Source organism: Salmo salar, chromosome ssa12 (assembly GCF_905237065.1).
Source record: "Salmo salar chromosome ssa12, Ssal_v3.1, whole genome shotgun sequence".
Taxonomy (NCBI): Eukaryota; Metazoa; Chordata; class Actinopteri; order Salmoniformes; family Salmonidae; genus Salmo; species Salmo salar.
Window position 1 is genome coordinate 74,937,925 of NC_059453.1, and position 18,194 is coordinate 74,956,118.

Below are 18,194 nucleotides of genomic sequence, written 5' to 3' on the forward strand. Positions count from 1 at the left end.
ATATTCATAGACTTCCAGTCATTGCGCTACCACTAGTTAGGGGAAAACTGAAAATCAGCTGTTATTGGCAGAGAGGTTTGGATCTCTGTCTTATTGGTCTAACTAATTTCCCGCCTGGTGATGTCACCATGCAGGCCAAAACTCCATCCCACCAAAACAGGCTGAAATTTCAGGTGGTCTTTTCAAACAGCTCATACACAAAAAAAACATTACCATCATTTTCACAGTATTATTCCAACCTCAGTGTGGAAATATATATAACACACAGGAAAATCTAATTTTTGACTGCACTAGGCCTTTAATGTACCAATAAAGACAGTTCCAAGCCTCTGCCAAAACAGATCGTTTTCAGGTTACATACTGTAGGCCTCTCACTCAGACCACTCTTAGCTAAATTCTTGATTGTGAAATTGTTTTTTGCTAAACAGTGTGAGCGGACCAAGTCATTTGGTGTCACTCTAAAGTGGAAAGGTGGAATAAACGAGTCCAGAGTAGGTTTTCTTGATTCAACACAGTTCTCTATTGAGGGATTTCTGACAATACAAACACTCCAACACAGTCAATGAGAATCTCCAAAGGAACAACATACATCTTCTTCTTTAGATGACACAGGATCACATTACGATTATCTTCAAACTATAACAACAATCACATATTCGTCACTGTCTTAATTGGTCTTCTTGGATAGCACCTCTCTCTCTGTAGCCATTCTCCAGAGATAGTTTATCTTTCCCCCTTCTTGCTGGTTCCATCCTCTCTCTTGTCGGGCTACTATCCGTGAACCCAGCCTGCCCTCTGGTGGTCCTTCCACATACCTCCCCCCTCAGGACCGGACCGGAGGGTCGTGCGCCAGACGCACCGTCTTGGTCGCGTCGGGACAGCGCGTCTGCATTCCCGTTCTTCGATCCGGCCCAGCCATCCACGTGAGGGGCGCATGGTCCGTAACTAATGCGAACCTCCGACCCAGTAGGTAGTACCGGAGATAATCGAGGGCCCACTTAATGGCTAGGGCCTCTTTCTCTACGGTAGCATATCTCTGTTCCCGATCGCTGAGCTTTCTACTTATAAAGAAAATCGGCCTCTCTGCTTCGCCTTCACCCTGAGCTAGTACGGCCCTGAGCCCCGTATCCGAGGCGTCTACCTGTACAATTAACTCTTGTGAGAAGTCCGGAGCCTGTAGGACGGGATCAGAACACAGGCCCTCTTTTAGCAATTGAAAGGCCTCCTCCGCCTCATCTTTCCACTCTACCTGGTTTGGCAAGTTTTTCTTGATGAGGTTTGTGGGGGTTGGCAATGGTTGCATATCCAGGGATAAAACGGCGATAATATCCCGTTATCCCTAAGAAGGCCCGAACGTCCAGCTTGGTCTGGGGTCGAGGCCAGTCCCGAATTGCACTGGTCTTCTCTGCCTGTGGGTGTATTTTCCCATTCCCCACGGTGTACCCCAGGTATTCCGCTTCGGACAGACCCAGGCAGCATTTTTTGGGATTGGCCGTCATATAGGTCCACTGATGGAACTTTACAGCTCTATCTCTGGCAGTCAGTTGGTACCGGGACAGGATCTCAGTTTTTAGTCGCCCATAGTCCGCAGCTTCGCGGGAATCCAGGTCAAAATAGGCTTCCTGGGCCACCCCGATCAAAAGAGGGGCTAATGCGCTCGCCCATTCTGTGGGCGGCCACTCTTCCAAGGTGGCCGTCCTTTCGAAGGTCATGAGGAAGGCCTCGATATCATCCTCCTTGGAGAGACGAGGTAAGATGGCATGAGCAGCCGCTCTAGGCTTCACTCTAGGTTCTTCTCGCCCACTCAGCTGTCGTTGCAGGAGTTCTATGGTTGTCTGCTGTGCCGTGATCAACTGTTGTAGTAGGGCGTTGTCCATCATTCTTGAATAGTTCCTCTGTGTCTACTGGAAGAATCTTGATTTACTCACTTATCCTTGTGTCACTCGTCCACCTAGTGCCCACATTCTCCACCAATGTGAGCGGACCAAGTCATTTGGTGTCACTCTAAAGTGGAATAAAGGTGGAATAAACGAGTCCAGAGTAGGTTTTCTTGATTCAACACAGTTCTCTATTGAGGGATTTCTGACAATACAAACACTCCAACACAGTCAATGAGAATCTCCAAAGGAACAACATACATCTTCTTTAGATGACACAGGATCACATTACGATTATCTTCAAACTATAACAACAATCACATATTCGTCACTGTCTTAATTGGTCTTCTTGGATAGCACCTCTCTCTCCGTAGCCATTCTCCAGAGATAGTTTATCTTCCCCCCTTCTTGCTGGTTCCCTCCTCTCTCTTCTTGGGCTACTATCCGTGAGCCCAGCCTGCCCTCTGGTGGTCCTTCCACAACAGCTAATATTGTTTCTTTTTGACCATTTACCGTAATTTCCGGACTATTGAGCGCACCTGAATATAAGCCGCACCCACTGAATTTTAAAAAATATATCTTATTTTGAACATAAATAAGCCGCACATGTCTATAAGCCGCAGGTGCCTACCGGTACATTGAAACAAATTAACTTTACACAGGCTTTAACGAAACACGGCTTGTAACAAAAATAAATAGGCTTTAACGAAACACGGCTTGTAACAAAAATAAATACGCTTTAACGAAGCACGGCTTGTAACAAAAATAAATAGGCTTTAACGAAACACGGCTTGTAACAAAAAAAATAAAAAATTTGCAGTAAACAGTAGCCTACCAAGAAAGTCATTGGTCACTATCTTCCTCCTCCTGTGCACTGAAACCACTGAAGTCATCTCCTTCGGTGTCGGAGTTGAATAGCCTCAGAATTGCTTCATCCGATATTGGATCGTTGTCGTCATTGTCGCTCTCGTCACTGTTTGACCTTAACCCGTTCGGCAATTTCATTGGTCTAATGAAAGCTTCATGCCGCCAAAAAACAGAGCACGTCACAGAATGTGTTTTTTTGGAGAAATAAAAATTGAAAGCGGGAAAAATCCATATATTAGCCGCGTCATTGTTTAAGCCGCGAGGTTCAAAGCGTGGGAAAAAAGTTGCGGCTTATAGTCCGGAATTTACGGTAATGGAAAACTATTACAGTAAGGTACATGTACATAATTGTTAACCAGGAATTATTTGATATTGAGATTTTTAAAAAACAGATGCATTGGGCCTTTAAATAATCAGGCGAATTACTCCTGAACAGAGTTCCAATTCAATAATTTTGTTGTTTTTGTTTGTTTGTCTCTCAACAGCTTTTTGCCATTTTTGCATTTGCGACATGTGGAGGCTACAGTGGACAGCTGCGGGTTAGTGTTGACTGTCAGCTTGACAAGGCCAGCAGCAACCTCAGTATTGGCATCGATTTTGCCTATCCTTTTAGGTAAGACACTTTCTAGTAACATTTAAGACACATAATAGTAATGCAACTCGAGGACCAATACGAGCACATTTGGTTTAGAGGTATTTTTTCTCAATTTCCAGCGCGGCCCTTTGAATTTTTAATGAACCCAAAGAGAATAGGAGCCATCTCCAACTCTGTTGCACCTCATTCAAATTCCTTTGCTGTCTACATCCACGCTTTAGTTAGACTTTAGTTGTTTTTATGCCTTTGTATTTCAAGCTATATTCTAGGACGTGTTTGCAGTTCCAATTCCAAGTGTCCTTAGTTCTATGCCTTGGTGTGTTGATACCATGATTTTAATATTTAGTTGCATGATTTGTATGTAGTTTGTATGTAGTTTCTGTGTGTATGTGTGTGCGTGCACGCGTGGGCGTTTCAACACCAGCCTAGCGGGATAATATTTGAGACAATTTCAGATGTAATTTCTAACACCATATGCAAGATTTAGTCTAGCCAATTAAGATCCATCTGTGTGGCACTCTGAAAGCTATTATGCAGCCAAACAAAGTGATAGTGATTAGCACCAGACAAGATGTCTAAAATGCTTTCAGTGGTAGCTTTGCTAATATTCACTCGAGACACACAAAATAAGATCATCAGCAGTCTGTTGATGTCTTTTAACAGACTTAATCTCTCTATTGTTTAAAGAGTGGCTACAGGTGTTTTAGACTCCTCTTTTCTCCACTCTGTGGCAGGTTGCACCAGGTGTCCTTTGAGGCTCCGCTGTGTGATGGGAGGAGGAGGGAGAGTCTCTTCCTCATTGGGGACTACTCTTCCTCAGCTGAGTTCTTCGTCACCATTGCTGTGTTCGCCTTCCTCTACTCCCTCATGGCCACCATAGTCTACATCTTCTTCCAGAACAAGTACCACGAGAACAATCGAGGCCCTCTCATCGTGAGCTGCTCACCTTTTCCGTGTTCAAACCTCCACTGATTATATTTCCTTTTGAATAAGATAGTATGCTATGTGTTTGTACTGCTTCCATGCTGCAATATATTTAGTATACTGTACCCAGTCCCTGCACCTTTCACATCTGCTGGTTGTGCAAACAGTAACTTGATCACTATTCAGTAACATGTCCCCCTCCCCTCTCAGGACTTCATAGTGACCGTGGTGTTCGCCTTCATGTGGCTGGTCAGTTCTTCGGCCTGGGCTCAGGCCTTGTCAGACGTCAAGGTGGCCACAGATCCAGATGAGGTGCAGGAGCTCATGTCTGCCTGTAAGGTCATGACCAACAAGTGTGGCTCAGTGCAAGGACCCCGCTGGTCAGGCCTTAACACCTCTGTGGTATGACAGACTGTGAACCACACACTACCACACTGCACCACAACACACACACCACATGTATGGTTTGTTTTGTTGTGATATACTCTGTCTCTCTCCAGGTGTTTGGCTTCCTAAACTTCGTCCTGTGGGCAGGAAACATCTGGTTTGTTTTCAAGGAGACTGGCTGGCATAAGGGAGGACCTGCTCGGTACGCTGGAGCACCGCCCGAAAAACAGGCCGCGACCTTCAGCCAGCAGCAGCCCTACAACCAGGGCAGCTTCGACCAGTCAGGAGGCTACAGCGGCCAGGGAGACCGGGAGCAGGCATCAGAATACAGTCCTGTGGGCGAACCCACCTCCTACTCCAATCAGATGTAGCCTTGCGGTCTGATTGGCACATCAGTGTTCTATAAGGGCAAATTCAATCAGGGGTTAAGGAAGGAAGGGGTTGAAATGAGGGAGGGGGCATGAGGGTCTAGCTCAGTTTGATCCTCTGATGCATCACGTTGTTGGTGTCCTGTTTGTGCAAAACATAAAAAATGTGTCCAAATGACCTACATGCAGTTCTTAGGTAAAAATATTCTGGTGCCAGAAAAGGTAAGTTGTCGATTGATACAGTTCCACGCGTTGTATTTTGAAGTATTGTACAAAGTCTAGAATTTGGTTACGTTTTTAGATGTTGTTTTCGTGAATGTTGTATTGCCTGTGGCTTTTTCAAACTGGTTTGTATGGTCGTGGAAGAGAAATGTGGTCTACAATTGTATAATTATTGAAGTTTCCTATATAGTCTTGACAAAGTGCATGAAGTTGTGCTATGTGTTTCTATGCGTGTAAAGTACTCATATTTCTTTTAATGACAACACTTAAACAAAAATGACAGCCAACAGTTCCGTCAGGTACATGAACAAAACGGAAAACAACTACCCACAAAACCCACAGGAAAAACAGGCTGCCTAAGTATGGTTCCTAATCAGAGACAACGATAGACAGCTGCCTCTGGTTAGGAACCATACTCGTCCCAACACAAAGAAATACAAAACATAGAAACTGAACATAGAAATACAAAAACAGACAAACACCCCCTGTCATGCCCTGACCTACTCTACCATAGAAAATAACAACTTACTATGGTCAGGACGTGACAATACTCTATATAATGTTTTTTTTTATTTTTTTTATGAAATCCTACATTTTAAAATAACCAGAATCATCATAACAATATTATTAAATCATAACACTATATAAATGTGTTTTTATTTTTTATATTTAGAATGATTATTTAAATTGTATCAAGTTTCATTTCACTGCACTAAGGAAGAATTGTTCGCTGTCTGCCATATAACCTTTCATTACACAAGATGCCCTTGATCATAAATGGGTTTTATGTATTGATTTGTGGGGAGTTTTTGATGTTGGTGTTAACAATTTTAAATGGGAAAAGTGTTTGTACCCGCTCTGTTTACAAATGGTCGCTCTTGATTCAGCTAGCTAGGCCCCAGTGAAAAAGGGCCAGAAGAACTTAGTTGCAAAACAGTGAGCTCAGCCAAGCTTGTCTGTATAACCATTCCTGAACACCCTCCATTTTATCTGTCATGTTTTCTCTGTCTTGAATTCTATAAACAAAGTAATTCAGGTTTGTACAACTTTTTGAAAGTTTGTGCAATGAATAAAAATAAGTCTAATGAGACGATGTCCGATATTGATGATGATAATGAATTAACCATGTGTCTTGAGCGTCAAAGCATGTGGTAACAAAAAAAACGTTCATGTATGTACTTGCTCTTCTGTCCGTGTAACATTATAATTTGAAAACCATTTACCAGTATTTGTAATCTGTTTATGATTACTGAGGGTGGAGGATATTTTACAAGCATTTTGAATAATGCTAATAAAGATGTTGGACAAATCCATATTCATGGTATATTCTCTTTCTCTCTAACAGATGTTTGCACAAGGAGTGTCTTAGGGGACATGGGTAGACAGCCTGGCCCATTAGGGATACTGGCCTAACTCCAGCACAGAGGTACTTGAGGTACCTGATTCACCCCTTACCCTGCCCCGACCCAATGCCCCAGGTAGAGCACCACCTTTAAACACACCTCGGCTTGGTTACCATAGGGATGGGAGGATGGGCAATGAACGTCTGTCAGATGGTTGAGCAGAAACAGCATTTCCCAGAGAGAGGCAGGCAGTTAAGTCTGTGGCCCTTTGTTTACCATTACCAGAGTGAAGGAATTCTACTAGCAAACAAACAACCTAATCCAAGACTTTGTGTCTCAATAAAGAAAATGATCAGTGTCCAGTAAACCTGAATCAGCAGACAGGAATCCCTGGGTAATGAGTCCAGCAGTCATTTGTCCCCAAGCTTTGGAATGAAAGGTATCTGGCTGAATGTATTAGTTTAACTTGGGAATCTAACGATGAGCATCTGACCTGACAACAGAGATTCCTTATTGCTATTCTCAGGGAACAGCACTTCCGTATTTAAGATTATCCAATCTGGAGCTCAGATTGACTATTACTTTGCCCCTAACAAACAGCACCTAAGCGGGCTTGGTCACAGTAAGGCTAATGTTTGCCTAAGAACACCTGTTGCCAAGTGACCTGTTCTACACTAAAGCTTCCTGTTAATTCGGGTGGTTCAACATTAAACCAAAGAACACAAGTAAAATAGGATTTCAAACATTAGTCAATACAGCTTCCAAGGTGTCAAACAGGTATGTGAACCTATTGTACCATTACATGTTAACCTTTCTATACCAGTGTCCAAGTCGGACTATGTGGGAGTGTGCCATTGCTATCAGTTTGATGAGTACTATTTGTTCCTGGTTCTTTGAAACAGGGTTAAAGTGTCCAAACAGCTGTCCTCCATTGAAGGTAGGTACAGTATGGTCGCTGCCTCGTTGTCACTCAGCTACTGTAAGCTTATGTGTTTTTATTGCTGCATCTGAAATCAAACAATTGTTTGATTGGGGGTCTCTCTCTCTGTGCTGCTCTTTTTACAGCTCTGCCGGGTCAACAGAGGAGTGGTCATGGAGATGTTACTCACCAAGTTTCAGGCTTTTACCAGGGCAAGAGAAGTTACTCACAGTTTCAGGCTTTTACCAGGGTAATTACACTTAACACAAATATAAACACAACATGTAAAGTGTTGGTCTCATGTTTCATGAGTTGAAATGAAAATCCCTGAAATTTTCCATACGCACAAAAATCGTATGGAAAATGTCTCTCAAATGTTGTGCACACATTTGATTGCATCCCTGTTAGTGAGCATTTCTCTTTTGCCAAGGTAATGTGTCCACCTGACAGATGTGGCATATCAAGAAGCTGATTAAACAGCATGATCATTACACAGGTGCACCTTGTTCTGGGGACAATAAAAGGACATTCTAAAATGTGCAGTTTTGTCACACAACACAATGGCACAGATGTCTCAAGTTTTGAGGGAGCGTGCAATTGGCATGCTGACTGCAGGAATGCCCACCAGAGCTGTTGGCAGAGAATTTCATGTTAATTTATCCACCATAAGCCGCCTCCAATGTCGTTTTACAGAATTTGGCAGTAAGTGCAACCGGCCTCACAACTGCAGTCCACGTGCATGGTGTCGTGTGGGTGTCGTTTGCTGATGTTGATGTTGTGAACAGAGTGCCCCATGGTGGAATTTGGGTTATGGTATGAGCAGGCATAAACTACGGACAACGAACACAATTGATTTTTATTGATGGCAATTTGAATGCACAGAAATATCGTGACGAGATCCTGAGGTCCATTGTGAGGCCCATATCTTTTAATGTATCTGTAACCAACAAAGGCATATCTGTATTCCCAGTCATAAGAAATCCATAGATTAAGGCCTAATTTATTTATTTCAGTTGACTGATTTCCTCATATGAAATGTAACTCAGTAAAATCGTTGAAATTGTTACATGTTGCGTTAAGAAATTGAATGGTACGAATATGAAATGAAGGAAGAAAAGCTTTCCCAAAGAGAATGTGTCTGGAGAAATTCAAGAAACTGGTAAAAGCACTTTAGTGCAGTGAGAGTGAAGGGCTGTAGTCATGTGCCCTCTGTTTTCTTACCCTGGTAAAAGCCTGAAACTGTGAGTAACTTCTCTTACCCCGGTAAAAGCCTGAAACTGTGAGTAACTTATCTTACCCCGGTAAAAGCCTGAAACTGTGAGTAACTTATCTTACCCTGGTAAAAGCCTGAAACTGTGTGAGTACATCTATACTGAACAAAAATATTGACTCAAAAGAATGTGACTCCAGTTGAGCACCTGTATTTTGTCATCAGTTCAGACTACTTTACTAAGTCTTAGGTCCATTCTAGCATGGCCATCGAGTGACTACCCTCTGACCACCATCATCATCAAGGCATCAGAGTGCCCTGCTGTGGTTGTGGAGGTGCACTGCATCTCTGGAGTTTTTTGGGGAGGGAAAAGGGCACACTGAGCTAGTAGCATGGCCTTCCTGACTAAATGCAGTGTGGTGCTGTATCTGTGCTTGTCTCCCTGCTCCAATAGGTTGTGGCCATTAAGAACAGGACCAATGCACACCAGCCAAGAGGCCTTAACTCCTCTCTGCAGTCTCTTCTCTCCATCACACAAGACTGATGTCTCTCTCTGGATATCACTCTTTTATCCCAACACACCCTGACATCCGAGATTATGAATAGAATATGTATAGAATAGAACATGTATATTCTCAGATGTCAGGGTGTGTCTGTTTCAGGGTAAAATAATTATATCCAGAGAGACATCTGCGACAGTGTAAACACTGTAATGACTGGACAGAAACGTTGCAAATCATATAGGCCTAATCTCCTAAATTCACTCAAGGAACATATTTGATTTATTTACGACAGAGGGGGTTCCAGCATGTTCAATAATGTTAGCATTTTGTCATCTCTTGCACAGTCAAGAGTTGAGGCCAAAGTACAAGAGATTGATGATGAACTGGAGAAAGATAGGGAAAGGAGGATAGCACTCAAAGACTTTCTGCTCCTCATCATCAGCCTGTCTGTCACTTCAGATCTGCTGCCAGAGATCCGGACAGCTACACTGTAGCCTAGGTTACTACACAACCAACTCTATAAGCAACATACAGTATTTGCTCAATAGGTCCAAGACAGGCAAACCTCAAAATAAATGAAGATACAATGACAAAAGACTGCATTTTATGGAGCACTATGCTGCTTTACACAACAGAGACAAGACAGTGATATGCAGTCAGTTGACTGAGTGTGGTGCACGCACTAGTAAATTATGCTCCATCTCTATAGCTCATTAACTTGGCAATGTTCTTTCCTTAGAAGACACGGCATCTCAGTCAATCTCCAGGCAGCAGGGTGCTCCCATTGGGCTATACAGTGTGACTCAATGGAACTGTCTTATAATGATATCAAGTGAAACAAATAGCCACACTCTCCCCCTCTCTTACTCATCAGAAACAAATGCTATTCTAACGCTATTCAGGGAGAATAATGATATTCAGTGCCATATATACTGAACAAAAATATAAACGCAACATGTAACAATTTCAAAGATTTTACTGAGTTACATTTCATAGAAGGAAATCAGTCAATTTACATATATTCATTAGGCCATAATCTATAGACCCCACCACTTGGGAGCCAGGTCCACCCACTGTGGAGCCAGGCCCAGCCAATCAGAATGAGTTTTTCCCCACAAAAGGACTTTATTACAGACAAAAATACTCCTCAGCACCCCTCCTCCCCCCCCTCAGATCCTGCAGGTGAATAAGCGGGATGTGGATGTCCTGGGATGGCGTGGGTACACATGGTCTGCGGCTGTGAGGCCGGTTGGACGTACTGCCAAATTCTCTAAAACGACGATGGTAGAGAAACAAACGTTCAGTTCTCTGGCAACAGCTCTGTTGGACATTCCTGCAGTCAGCATGCCAATTGCATTCTCCCTCAAAACTTGAGATATCTGTGGCGTTGTGTGACAAGACTGCACATTTTAGTGATCTTTTATTGTCCCCAGCACAAGGTGCACCTGTGTAATGATCATGCTGTTTAATATTCCACACCTGAGGTGGATAGATTATCTTGACAAATGAGAAATGCTCACGAACAGGGATGTTAACATATTTGTGCACAACATTTGAAAGACAAGCTTTTTGGGTGTATAAAACATTTCTGAGATCTATTATTGCAGCTCATGAAACATGGGACCAACACTTTACAAATTGCGTTCATATTTTTGTTCAGTATACAGTCGTGGCCAAAAGTTTTGAGAATGACACAAATATTACATTTCACAAAGTCTGCTGCCTCAGTTTGTATGATGGCAATTTGCATATACTCCAGAATGTTATGAAGAGTGATCAGATGAATTGCAATTAATTGCAAAGTCCCTCTTTGCCATGCAAATGAACTGAATCCCCCTAAAATATTTCCACTGCATTTCAGCCCTGCCACAAAAGGACCAGCTGACATCATGTCAGTGATTCTCTCTTTAACACAGGTGTGAGTGTTGACGAGGACAAGGCTGGAGATCACTCTGTCATGCTGATTGAGTTCGAATAACAGACTGGAAGCTTCAAAAGGAGGGTGGTGCTTGGAATCATTGTTCTTCCTCTGTTAATCATGGTTACCTGCAAGGAAACACGTGCTGTCATCATTGCTATGCACAAAAAGGGTTTCACAGGCAAGGATATTGCTGCCAGTAAGATTGCACCTAAATCAACCATTTATCGGATCATCAAGAACTTCAAGGAGAGTGGTTCAATTGTTGTGAAGAAGGCTTCAGGGCGCCAAGAATGTCCAGCAAGTGCCAGGACTGTCTCCTAAAGTTGATTCAGCTGCGGGATCGGGGCACCACCAGTACAGAGCTTGCTCAGGAATGGCAGCAGGCAGGTGTGAGTGCATCTGCACGCACAGTGAGGTGAAGACTTTTGGAGGATGGCCTGGTGTCAAGAAGGGCAGCAAAGAAGCCACTTCTCTCCAGGAAAAACATCAGGGACAGACTGATATTCTGCAAAAGGTACAGGGATTGGACTGCTGAGGACTGGGATAAAGTCATTATCTCTGATGAATCCCCTTTCCGATTGTTTGGGGCATCCGGAAAAGGAGAAGACAAGGTGAGCTCTACCATCAGTCCTGTGTCATGCCAACAGTAAAGCATCCTGAGACCATTCATGTGTGGGGTTGCTTTTCAGCCAAGGGAGTGGGCTCACTCACAATTTTGCCTAAGAACACAGCCATGAATAAAGAATGGTACCAACACATCCTCCGAGAGCAACTTCTCCCAACCATCCAGAAACAGTTTGGTGACGAACAATGCCTTTTCCAGCATGATGGAGCACCTTGCCATAAGGCAAAAGTGATAACTAAGTGGCTTGGGGAACAAAACATCGATATTTTGGGTCCATGGCCAGGAAACTCCCCAGACCTTAATCCCATTGAGAACTTGTGGTCAATCCCCAAGAGGCGGGTGGACAAACAAAACCCCACAAATTCGGACAAACTCCAAGCATTGATTATGCAAGAATGGGCTGCCATCAATCAGGATGTGGCCCAGAAGTTAATTGACAGCATGCCAGGGCGGATTGCAGAGGTCTTGAAAAAGAAGGGTCAACACTGCAAATATTGACTCTTTGCGTCAACTTCATGTAATTGTCAATAAAAGACTGACACTTATGAAATGCTTGAAATTATTCTTCAGTATTCCATAGTTAACATCTGACAAAAATATCTAAAGACACTGAAGCAACAGACTTTGTGAAAATTAATATTTGTGTCACTCTCAAAACTTTTGGCCACGACTGTACATAAAAGTAATCCCTTTAAATAAATTTATGTTAATGAAACCTGTATGCCCTTAATGGGAATTTGTTTTGCACACGAGACATGGATACAAAATCCATAAAAAGCAACGGACATGTACTTAACAGTTGATGAAAATACAACATTCAAGTATAAATACTATTTTGCATCCTCATACTGATTTGTCTACATACAAGGCAACTTTAGACATCCAATTGCAAGATATTACACTTTTCAGGAGCAGGACCTAAAAGTATAAAAGGCTGTGCATTTTCTTGATCACCCATTTAGATATATATTGTATCTGTTCCAGTCCAGGCTATTCTACTGATAGAAAAACCAGACTCATCCCTTATTTATTGAGATAGGGACATCTAGAGGTATAAAAGAGGACAGCCTACCTAAAAAACCTGTTGGTTATTGCAGCCAGGTCTCATAGACTAGACGTAACATAGTAAAATTATCCAGGCCCCTTTGTGCTGTTGTCTGTGCCCAATAATGTTTGTACCATGTTTTGTGCTGCTGCCATGTTGTGTTGCTACCATATTGTTGTCATGTTGTGTTGCTACCATGATGTGTTGTCATGTGTTGCTGCCATGCTATGTTGTTGTCTTAGGTCTCTTTATGTAGTGCTGTGTTGTCTCTCTTGTCGTGATGTGTGTTTTGTCCTATTTTTATTTTTTTTATTAATCCCAGCCCCCTTCCCCGCAGGAGGCCTTTTGCCTTTTGGTAGGCAGTCATTGTAAATGCTCATCTTTATATTTAATTAGAATAAAGTGAAAACGAAGAACGACAGGTGACAGTTTCACAGGCTATAACAAATACTAGCAGTGCAAAATCAACAACCCACAAACCCCAGGTGAAAAACACACTCCTAATATATGACTCCCAATCAGGAACAACGATAACCAGCTGTTCCTGATCGGGAGCCACACAGACCAACAAAGAAACAGACATACTAGAAAAACCATACAACACAACCCTACTGCCACGTCCTGACCAAAATCGAACACAATTCCTCCCTCTGCTGGTCAGGACGTGACAATATGTTACATTTGGTATGGTGATAACAGTCGGTAAGCACTAAATCCAACGCAGCTAATAGAAGAAAGGATTTTTTTTTTTGCACATTTAACAAATAAAACAGATGGCATACAAAATCAAACCAACTAGTACAGTCCGCCTCCCAGACGGTTCTACTAGGTTCACTCATGCGCCAGTTGTCTTTGCCTGTGGATCTTCTCTTGACCACACAGGGTGGGTCAACTCCCATCGCACGTTGTAGGCCTGGAATATCCTGCAGTATGAGCCTCTTTCCCAGTGAGGGGGCCTCAGTGTCTTCCTATCCTAAGCTGAGTTAGCAGTGGAGCTCAACCCGGGTCACCCCTCTTGGTCTATCCCTGCTTGCCACAGAGGTTAGCTCACTTATTTCTACTATTAACACTTTGCGGGTCATTTGTGACACGGTATACTACGTGTCAGCAGGGGCTATTTTTGTGTACAACACCAACGAGCAATCTAATATATATTTATATTCCGCTCTGCACTATTTTGGTGTGACCTGGCTCTTACTGCGTGTTATCTCGCTGTTCACGCTGGATATGTTCAGCGTAAAGAACAATTTTTTATAAGCGCAGCATAATCTCAGACACTTCATGGCCCACGCGCCATCAGGCAACTCTGCCAGCTTCACCCCAGGGGCCCGAGGTTTGACGGGGGTGTCGCCATATATGATGAACCTCCGCTGTCCAGCAGAGGATCATCTGCCTACAGTCTACCCGCACCAATCATTTCCTCTCTGCCCTTGACTGGGTTTTGCTGCTCTCCAGCTGCTTGTGGCTGAGGCCTGTTTCAGTGTTAGCAGAGTTCTGTCTGAGGACTGGATGAGTCATCAGGTCATATTGACTAGGCTCATTCACGACACAGGCTGGCTAAGGAGGGCTACAAAGTAGTTGACGGGTCTAGCCTCTTACATTTACATTTACATTTAAGTCATTTAGCAGACGCTCTTATCCAGAGCGACTTACAAATTGGTGCATTCACCTTATAATATCCAGTGGAACAACCACTTTACAATAGTGCATCTAAATCTTTTAAGGGGGGGGTTAGAAGGATTACTTTATCCTATCCCAGGTATTCCTTGAAGAGGTGGGGTTTCAGGTGTCTCCGGAAGGTGGTGATTGACTCCGCTGTCCTGGCGTCGTGAGGGAGCTTGTTCCACCATTGGGGTGCCAGAGCAGCGAACAGTTTTGACTGGGCTGAGCGGGAACTGTGCTTCCTCAGAGGTAGGGAGGCAAGCAGGCCAGAGGTGGATGAACGGAGTGCCCTTGTTTGGGTGTAGGGCCTGATCAGAGCCTGAAGGTATGGAGGTGCCGTTCCCTTCACAGCTCCGTAGGCAATCACCATGGTCTTGTAGCGGATGCGAGCTTCAACAGGAAGCCAGTGGAGAGAGCGGAGGAGCGGGGTGACGTGAGAGAACTTGGGAAGGTTGAACACCAGACGGGCTGCGGCGTTCTGGATGAGTTGTAGGGGTTTAATGGCACAGGCAGGGAGCCCAGCCAACAGCGACTTGCAATAATCCAGACGGGAGATGACAAGTGCCTGGATTAGGACCTGCGCCGCTTCCTGTGTGAGGCAGGGTCGTACTCTGCGAATGTTGTAGAGCATGAACCTACAGGATCGGGTCACCGCCTTGATGTTGGTGGAGAACGACAGGGTGTTGTCCAGGGTCACGCCAAGGCTCTTAGCACTCTGGGAGAAGGACACAAGGGAGTTGTCAACCGTGATGGCGAGATCATGGAACGGGCAGTCCTTCCCCGGGAGGAAGAGCAGCTCCGTCTTGCCGAGGTTCAGCTTGAGGTGGTGATCCGTCATCCACACTGATATGTCTGCCAGACATGCAGAGATGGCTGGAACCTTGGCTGGAAACCAGCATCAGCTTTGGGCAGTGGGTGGGCTATGATCAACACCAGATCATCACACTCAAAAGCAACTTGTTGGCGTTTTGGATTGTAGTAACGCCCTTGTTTTTCTTGAGCTTTAGAGACATTGTGTCTAACCTACTTCAGCATGAGCTGTTTCCTCCCGAGCAGTGAGTGGGCATTCTGGTCAGGATCAGGTGACTTGCTGATGAGCCTTTCATGCGGACCCTTCAGCTTTGGTCTGAGAGCAATTTCTGCAGGTGTGAAACCTGTTGACTCCTGCCAGGCAGAGTTGATGGAGAAGCGAAACTCAAGCAACCAGCTGTCCCAAGTGTTGTGCTTGTCCTACACAAAGGTTGCTATCATGGTCTTCAATGTGCGATTGATGCGTTCTGACAGATTTGTTTGTGGATGGTACGGTGTAGTGAGCTTTTGGACAACACCCCATTGCTGGCAAACCTGTTTGAGAAGGAGGGAGGTGAACTGTGCTTCTCTGTTCGAGATGAGATATGCTGGCATCCCCATCTGGTGAATATTTCATCAGTGAGAATGGAGGCTATCTTTGGGGTCTTCACCTCTCGCATGGGGAACAATTCAACCCATTTGCTACAATAGTCATGGGCCCATGATATCCAGTCCCAACATGTATACTGGCTCCTTGATTGCAGTAGACTGTAGATGACCCGACAGCTTAGTCAGTCGAGGCTTGTACTTCTGGCAAGTAATGCACCTCTTAGTGTATTCCCATACATCCTTCCTCACATCGGGCCAGCAGGCAACTTCCAGCACTTTGAGTAGGGTTTTTAGCCTCCCTAAATGTCCACCAAGGGGACTGTTGTGGAAGTATCTCAAGAACTGCTCTCTCATCCCACGTAGGATGAACAGTTTAAACTTCTGACCTCCCTGTCCAACAGGGATTACCAGGTATAGATACCAATTTTCAATGGCATAGTTAATGCGTCCATGTCTTGGCCTTCCGCCCTGGACTTCGCCATTATGGTCTGCACCTCAGGTTTACACTGCTGAGCTAAAGCTATGTCAGACCAGTCCAAGGGGAGGGAACATTTGTGACTGCCAGATGCTTGGCTGGAGCAGACCGTGGCTTGCTTCTGCCTCCCAACCCGGGGTGCAGGAAAGAGTATCCGGAACAATGTTGCACTGTCCTTTTCTGTAGGTGACATGGAAGTCAAAATGTAGTCTGATCATCCATCTACCAGTTTTGAATTGGGCTTTGGATGGTTGAACACCCAGGCCAGGGCTGAGTAGTCAGTAATGACCTCGAATTTCCTCCCTTCAAGGAAAGACCACCACTTTTCCACCGCCCAAATGACTGCTAGGCACTCTCGCAGAGAGACAGAGTAATTATTCTCGGCAGAATTCAACAGTCTTGATCCATAGGCAATAACTCGCTCATCGCCATCAATCTCTTGTCAAAACAACACCAGGTCCGATGTCACTGGCATCTGTTTGTACTTTGGGCAGGTAGAAGCCTTGGGAGAGTAGCATTGGTGCTTTGGTTAGGGCCTCCTTCAAGTCCTCGAAAGCCCAAGACACATCCTTCTTCTTCAGAGCATTGAGGGGAGCAGAGCAGTTGTATTCATACTGAAACTTAAGATCAAGCAAGATCAAGCTCAAAATGGCGCCGGAAGAAATGGCAGCAGTTTTACAGGCGCCCAACCAATTGTGCGATTTTGTGGGGGGGTTTTCGCGTTATTTGTAACTTATTTTGTACATAATGTGTCTGCAAACGTATCTTACGGCAAAAAAGAGCTTCTGGATATCAGGACAGCGATCACTCACCTCTGAGTTTCATGAGCTGAAATAAAATATCCCTGAATTTTTTCAAAAGCACAAAAATATTGTTTCTCTCAATTTTTTGGCACAAATTTGTTTACATCCGTTAGTGAACATTTCTCCTTTGCCAAGATAATCTATCTACCTGACAGGTGTGGTATATCAAGAAGCTGATTAAACAGCATGATCATTACACAGGTGCACCTTGTGCTATGGCATTGTGTCACACAACACAATGCCACAGATGTCTCTGTTTTGAGGGAGCATGCAATTGGCATGCTGACTGCAAGAATGTCCACCAGAGCTGTTGCCAGAGAATTGAATGTACGTTTCTCTACCATAAGCTGCCTCCAACATTGTTTTAGAGAATTTGGAGATACGTCCAACCGGCCTCACAATCGCAGACCAAGTGTAACCATGCCAGCCCAGGACCTCCACATCCAGCTTCTTCCTCTGCGGGATTGTCTGAGACCAGCCACCCAGACAGCTGATGAAACTGAGAAGTATTTATGTCTGTAATAAAGCCCTTTTGTGGGGAAAACCTTATCCTGATTGGCTGGGTCTGGCTATCACATCTGTAAAGAAATACAATTTCTAGGTCAAATAACATGTATTTATTAACTTGGGGGGGACTATATAATTACAAAATGAACACAACCAAACAATAAATCATTTTTGTGGCGTTTGTCATGACAGTCCTGTGAGGATCAGAATGGGTCAGCTCAGACTGGGGGGGGGAGCTTTATTGGCATGGGAAACATGTGTTAACATTGCCAAAGCAAGTGAGGTAGATAATATACAAAAGTGAAATAAACAATAAAAATGAACAGTAAACATTACACATACAGAAGTTTCAAAAGAATAAAGACATTACAAATGTCATATTGTGTATATATACGGTGTTGTAACAATGTACAAATGGTTAAAGTACACAAGGGAAAATAAATAAGCATAAATATGGGTTGTATTTACAATGGTGTTTGTTCTTCACTGGTTGCCCTTTTCTTGTGGCAACAGGTCACAAATCTTGCTGCTGTGCTGGCACAC

General features: G+C 44.0%; 1 protein-coding gene and 1 long non-coding RNA gene across 2 annotated transcripts in view; both read left to right on the forward strand.

The window, feature by feature from the left end:
- synpra (synaptoporin a) overlaps positions 1-6,553 on the forward strand; it is a 48,636-nt gene extending 42,083 nt beyond the window's left edge. Inside the window, exons 3-6 of the mRNA XM_014133436.2 lie at positions 3,230-3,357; positions 4,074-4,272; positions 4,474-4,665; positions 4,764-6,553. Of these exons, the coding sequence (XP_013988911.1) occupies positions 3,230-3,357; positions 4,074-4,272; positions 4,474-4,665; positions 4,764-5,021 (777 nt within the window). The 3' untranslated portion in view covers positions 5,022-6,553. The remainder of the gene's footprint in view (positions 1-3,229; positions 3,358-4,073; positions 4,273-4,473; positions 4,666-4,763) is intronic.
- Positions 6,554-7,226: 673 nt separating this feature from the next.
- On the forward strand, positions 7,227-7,831 carry LOC123725636 (uncharacterized). Its single transcript, XR_006758179.1, has 3 exons — positions 7,227-7,360; positions 7,486-7,520; positions 7,649-7,831. It is a non-coding gene; the product is annotated as an uncharacterized lncRNA (long non-coding RNA).
- The last annotated feature ends 10,363 nt before the right edge of the window (positions 7,832-18,194 follow it).